At 41.2% G+C, this 6,690-nt stretch overlaps 1 protein-coding gene across 1 annotated transcript in view; it reads right to left on the bottom strand.

Annotated features, from left to right (window-relative positions):
• Nucleotides 1–5,941: 5,941 nt before the first annotated feature.
• Nucleotides 5,942–6,690, bottom strand: part of LOC103477761 (apoptosis-associated speck-like protein containing a CARD) — a 6,978-nt gene continuing 6,229 nt past the window's right edge. Inside the window, exon 3 of the mRNA XM_017309288.1 lies at nt 5,942–6,270. Coding sequence (XP_017164777.1) covers nt 6,011–6,270 — 260 coding nt within the window. The 3' untranslated portion in view covers nt 5,942–6,010. The remainder of the gene's footprint in view (nt 6,271–6,690) is intronic.

Here is a 6,690-nt window from a genome sequence, read left to right as displayed (position 1 = left end):
GAACAAAATACTAGCCACAAAACGGCCGCGCCACCTGGCGGCGAAGCTAGGAACTACACCACAGCCTTCACAGCAATCATACAGTAGCTAACGTATAATTAATAATAAGAATTAATACTCCTCCTCTTTATAGAGGAGAAGAAATGTAAAAAACATTGTTTGAAGAAAACCAGAAGAAGTCCTGTTAGCAATTAGCCAGAAATAATGTTAGACACAGCAAACATGTGGAAGGAAGAGTTTTGATTAGACCAGAACAAGGTGCAAAATGCTTTGTGTAATAACTCAGCACATCACTGTGAACACACCATCCCCACTGTCAAAGAATGGTGGTGGCAGCATCATGCTTAGCAGGGTCAGTGAAGATGGTCAGAGTCGATGAAGATGAATGGACCTAAATACAGAACAATGTTGGAGAAAACCTGCAGGAGTGTAAGAGCATGGAGCCGAGGTTCAGCCTGACCATAAAGCCAGGATACAATGGGTTAAAACTAAACATATTCATGTTATAATGGCCCAGTCAAAGCCTAGATCTGAACCCAATCTGAAATGGAAGCTTCATCGACGTCATGCTCATCTCCGACCTCAGCGCTGGACCTCACCCGGCGCGTTCAATCAGCAATCAGGCTCTGCATTAAAGGATCCACACCTGAGCCGTCAGCTGATTCCCAGCTGCGTTCAACCCACCACCGCCCCTTCTCCACCCACATCCTTCAGCTCTAGGATGGCACCCTTTCCCGACCACCACCACCACCAGTGTCGGGCCCCGGGGAAGAGAGCATCCCTAATCAGTTATCGGGATGTTCATCGAGTTCACATCAAATCTCAGCTCAGATTAGCTGCCGGGGTCCGAGCGCCAAAGAACTGTTGTTCATTCCTGTCATTAAATCTTTTAATTGTTCCCCTTTGTCCGTCTGAGTCTCTCCAGATTGAAATCTGTTTTCACAAACGCTCTGCATCTAATCTGACAACCTTCATGGAAATGTAAGGCAAACAGTGTTATCTCTTTTCTGCAACAACAGGCATTTTGCAGCAGCAGCAGCTTTGAAGAAGTTCAGGAACTTTGCAGCTTAAGAACAGGGTAAGAGTTGAAGTTGTGTTGGGTTCAATGGATAAAACTGCTTTAAAAGAAACTGCAATCATTTCCCATTTCCAGATGAACAGGTTAACAGGAGAAGGCAGCAGGTTGCAGAGCAGGAACACTTGTTCCCTCAGGCTTCATCCTGTCGCTATGGCAACTGTCAGACAAGACAATCCTGCAAGTTTCTCTTCTTGTTCTTTAACACAAAGGTTCAGAACATGAAGGATAAAACCTGAAGCTCCTGCAGGTCAAGACAGACATGATGATTAGAGAGTTGCCAGGAGGAAGAGTTTTATTTATCCTGCAGGTGTCTGGTGTTCCTCAGGGCTGTTCCTGATGGACCACCACCCTGCAGATGCTTTGGGTCTGTTGAGTTAAACAGAACATCAGGGAGGAGAGATCCACAGAACGGGACCAGGAATCTGATGACAGGAAAACCATTTAGGCATGCAGATTGAATATTGTGAGACGAAATGTTAACATATTCTAAAAGCTAATATTAACATTTCTTTCTTCCAAATGATCAGACTTGTTTTTATATTGTCTGGCTCAGTGGTTGGATCTTTGCTGATCTTTCACTCAGTTTCGGTCCAGAAGCTGAAACTCTCAGAGATGAAGAGCGGAGCGATCAGTTCTCCTGGTTACGTTCATGACTGGATTTCTGCTGAGCAGGAAGAACCAGCTGTCAGTTTGATGGAGCTTCCACAGAAATTCATGATCAGTAAATCAGAAGGAGCTCAGCTGCATTTCCCGCTTCCCTCAGTCAAACTGACTGAGAAACACAAGAAGGCAAAGGCCTGAGCTCTTTACACGTCTTTATGACAGCATTTCATCTCAAAGATCTGCAGAAATGTATGGAAAATGTATCAAACTACATGGTTTTCTACCCACATCTGATCAGCGTTACAGACATTTAGACAAATAAAACAAAAACACTTTTTAAAGTTCTCTATTTTCTCTTCACCATGTCAGGAAATCTGCAATCTGACACAATCTGGAAAGTATCCCCATCAAAGTTACAACCTTATTCCAGACGTTATTAAATCATTTCCCTAAAATTTGTGAGGTCTGGTTATCTAGATGGAAATGTTTTTAAGATTTTTGCAAATGTGTTAAAACCTGAAAACAGATAAATCTCAAATCCATAAACATTCACATCCATTCCTACAGAAGCTCATCATCCTTCATGTTTCTTCAGTGGAGCCACCTGTGGAAAATTCAGTTGATCTGACTTGATTTGGCAAACACCTGTCCACATATGGTCCCACAGGTGACAGTGGAGGTCAGAGGTCAAGCACAGGACTGTCATGAGGCTCCGATCCAGAATGTCTCTGCTGCTTTGAAGCGGTGAGCTCAGCGGCCTCCAGAGGCCTGGAACCAACCGGCTCACATTTTAAAGCTGAAACAAACCAACCATGAGCTCAAATATCATTTTGCAGGAAAGTAAGTTAATAAAGTTTATTGTGTTATTTTCAGGAAAATAAATACAAGCTGGGGTTGCACAGTGGTGCAGTTGGTAGAGCTGTTGCCTTGTAGCAAGAAGGTTCTGGGTTCGACCCCACCTCTCGCCTGGATAGACACCAGAACCTCCTGACCCCATAAGGGACAAGGGTGTTAGAAAATGGATGGAAACGCAAAATGCTGCAATATTTCACAAACCAAAACCCTCAATAAAATCTGAATCAGAGCCAGTAAAATGGATGAGCAGTGTCGCGGCCTTCAAGCTTCCAATACTCCAACTAAGGCCGTGTGTGTTAACAGGTGGGTTTTAGATTGAACGCACTTCCTCTTCATTTGTTTGCGAAAATAGATTGTTTATTTCTTATAAAATTAGTAACAAAATATCAAAAAATGTCCTACATCTTAACCGAAAACGAAAGTAAACTTAACATGGCGTTTCAAGTAAAAAGGTGCAAAATAAAAGGTCAAATTAAAAGTGAAATGCAAGTGAAATGAAATGGTCAAAAAATCATTTACCAACCCTCCCGTCCACACCAGACATTTGCAAAACAATGCCTCCACCAAGCACCCGGTGTGTTTTTAATTACCTAAATTAATGGGAGGGGCTAACCAATTACCAACATAATCAATTCTAATTTACAAATTAATCACAGACTTAATTCTAACTTTCCAAAAATAAAAAACTAAATTAATAGAACTTACAAGTTGCAAACATTACACAAATGGCCACCACAAGCAGCTTTCCAGAAACAGCTGACAGAGCTGATGAAGTTTCATCTTCACTGGTTTGTTGTTGGACCTGTTTGGTAAAATGTCGCTGACTGTTTCCTACTCTGATCTTCATCCAGGGAGATTTTCACTGAGACAAACTAAAGACTTGATGCCATTTGACAAAACATGATGTTTAAATTGTTGACTCTTCTTTTGAAATGTGCTGTAAAAATAAACTTGATTATTGATTAACCTGTAAAGTGCAGAAAGAAAACACAGAATCCGAAATGAACAAGAAAGTCTGAAAACTGGATTTGACTTGTCTGGCAGAAGAAACAGATTTTAGCTCCTCAGTTGAATTTCTGTACAGAAATATTTTATTTTTCTCCTTGTTCAGTCGGGCTTGTTGGTTCAGACTGAACTGCAGATCAAGTCAGACTGATAAAAACTCACAACTTTAATGAAATGTGACTTTCATTGAACTCATTAAACTCAGACTTTGTGAGATTTCTTCTTTATCTGGACCGGGCCGCTGCATTGAGTGACAAACAGGAGAAATCAGTAAATATTTATTCTACTGGGTGACTGGATAGAAATAAATCTGGATCTGGATTTTCTGAGATCCTGCAGAAACAGAAACAGAAACAGAAAATGATCTGAGGATCAGATATTTTCAAACTTTATGAAATCAGGAAAACTTCAAACAGGGCGTTTTGTTTCTCTTGAATTGACTTTTGTACATCTAGTTAGTTTATTAGTTATTCATATTTTAAACTTTAAGCCAAATACAATCTGTTTCATTTTTAAACATCTATTTTAGCACCAAGTCAGGAACGTTCATTTGCAGTCAATCATCTCAAAGCTCTTTATTCACCACAGAGAGAAACTGAGCCGATCTGGAACCTGATGCATCAGATCGGTTCATCTGTGTTTTTATGTTTTTATGAGGAAAAGCCTCAACATGCTGAGATGAAATAATAAAAAAGTAAAGCATCACATCAGAATCATCCATCCATTTTCTTACACCCTTGTCCCTCAGTGGGGTCAGGAGGAGCTGCTGCCTCTCCAGCTAACGTTCCGGGTGAGAGGCAGGGTCACCTGGACAGGTGGCCAGTCTGTTGCAGGGCAACACAGAGACACACAGGACACACACACACACACCTAGGGGCAACTTGGAGAGGCCAATTAGCCTGACAGTCATGTTTTTGGACTGTGGGAGGAAACCGGAGTACCTGGAGAAAACCCACCATGCACAGGGAGAACATGGAGACTCCATGCAGAAAGACCGGGAATCGAACCCAGAACCTTCTTGCTGCAAGGCAACAGCTCTACCCACTGCACCACTGTGCAGCCCCAGATCAGAATCAGCTTCAGGTTTTTCATTTATTTTCGTTTTTTCTGCTCCACCTTTCATAAATCTCTCCACAGAGTCAGAGCGCCCCCTTGTGTCCTTTTACGTTTTCCGTGTCCCTGAAGTAACTATTTATATATAACAATTGCGCTGCAATTACTTTGTTACTGAAATGTGTTATACAGATAAAGTTGATTGATTGATCACTATTTCCTTGCATTTTCTTATTATAGGGTAAAACACTAAAACCATAACATCATCATTTCAGTGCAACGGCTGTTTAAAGTGCTTCATAACATAAAGAAACATAATAGATGTTTACAGTAAGAAGGATCGATGTATTTTCCTGATATTGATGGAAAAAGACACAAATAAAGTTTGTGGCTTTGTAAAAAGAATCATTTGGTAAAAGGAAAGGATTCATTAAATTTCTGCAGGTGCTGAAAATTACTGCAAAAAAAAAAATACAAGAAATGTTGTCATTATTGCTTTGATCTAAACTAATTTAAAATTAATGCTTGGATGCCATATTTGGCAGGAAATCATATTTAAKGTGTCATCCATTCATGCTCTGCTCATCACCTGGTGTGTCTCCATGGTAACTGAGATGCTAAATGCTAATGGAGGGTTGGGACAACATCTAACGATAATGACAGATACCATCACTATCACAATTTTCAGCTATAGTTTCAGCTATCAACTATATTTCCCTGAAATCCTGCAGCTCTAATGCAAATATTTAGAGTGTTTATTCTTCCACATGAAGAAAAACCTGAACCATTGAAAGTCAAGGAGACTGAAAAACCAAAATGAAAGCATCAGAGCAACTTCAGCATGAGGAAAAGTTCCAGACGAAATGATCCACTGCTGGAGGATTTCTGCTTCTCTCGCTGCAGGGTGAAACTTTCAGCTTCAAACAGGAAGAAAAGAATCTGGAGCAGAGAAGAGATGTTAAGCACGGTGGTGGTGGAGTCATGGTCTGGGCCTGAACTGCTCTCAGCATCTGGGGCCTTCAGTGATGATGATGATGATGGTCAGCAGAAACCTCTGATCTGCCACAGTTCTCACAAAATGAGTCAAAACTGGATTCATCCAGCTAAAATATGAAGTAATAAACAACCAGGTGGTTTAAGTCCAGAAGAGTTTGGTCCTCAGCAGACGAAACGTAAAGAGAGGATCCCCACAACAAGCTTTAAGCGGCACACATGAAATATTTCCATGAACTATTTGCATCTTTAGAAGAAGTTACTGATAAACTGATGTTCGTTGTGACAGGTTTGCTTCTCCTGCAGAGCGTCTCAGTAAAACTCAGAAACAAATGAAGCAACTCTTTATTCTTTTAGAATAAAAGTGGTTTTAATGTGGTTTTTTTCATTCTGTGTAAAATGGATTTAATTTTCCTTCAGGATTTATTTTTTCATCAGATCATCGATGAGATATCGTTGCTGGTCCTTCAGGATTTGGAGGAACAGATCCTTTGCGCTGCTGCCGCCTCCTCCTATATCTCTGTACAGCCTCCTCATCTGGGCCTGAGTCGGCCGCAGCGACAGGATCTCATCATAGGTTTCAGCTTGGATCACTTTTTCTTTCAAGAGTTTGTCCAAAATGGACGGAACGGTGGTGACTCTCTGGATCAGCTCGTCCCTGTGTCTGTCCACAAAGTGTTCCTCTGAGGAGAGAAAACAGGAAATGTTTAGTCACTGCAGGATTTAAACTAAACCTTCATTTCCTTCTGATGAAAGATGATGTGCAGTTTCAGTTTTATTCCCCTGATGAGTCGGTTTAGCTAGTGACTCTACAGCTCCTCACTTTTATCCAGATGTTTTTTCTGGGAGTGGAATATGAAGGCTAACGTTAAAAATAAATAATCTTAAAGGAGTCAAAGGTGCAGAAAGAGTAAAACTTAGGAAGATGTTTCATCCAGCGCCGTCAGCCTCATTTAACTGAGTTCAGAAAGAAGAGCAGCAGGTTCCACCTGCAGCAGACACAGCGATCCAAGTTCAGTATCAGGAAGAAATCCTCACTGAGAAGGGAAGCTAACGAACCAATCAGGGGGGAAGCTGACAAACCAATCAGGCGGGAAGCTAAC

The sequence above is a fragment of the Poecilia reticulata genome, linkage group LG16 (genome assembly GCF_000633615.1).
Source record: "Poecilia reticulata strain Guanapo linkage group LG16, Guppy_female_1.0+MT, whole genome shotgun sequence".
In the NCBI taxonomy this organism is placed as follows: Eukaryota; Metazoa; Chordata; class Actinopteri; order Cyprinodontiformes; family Poeciliidae; genus Poecilia; species Poecilia reticulata.
The sequence above is the reverse complement of the archived record's forward strand: the minus strand, read 5'-3'. Positions and strand labels throughout refer to the sequence as shown.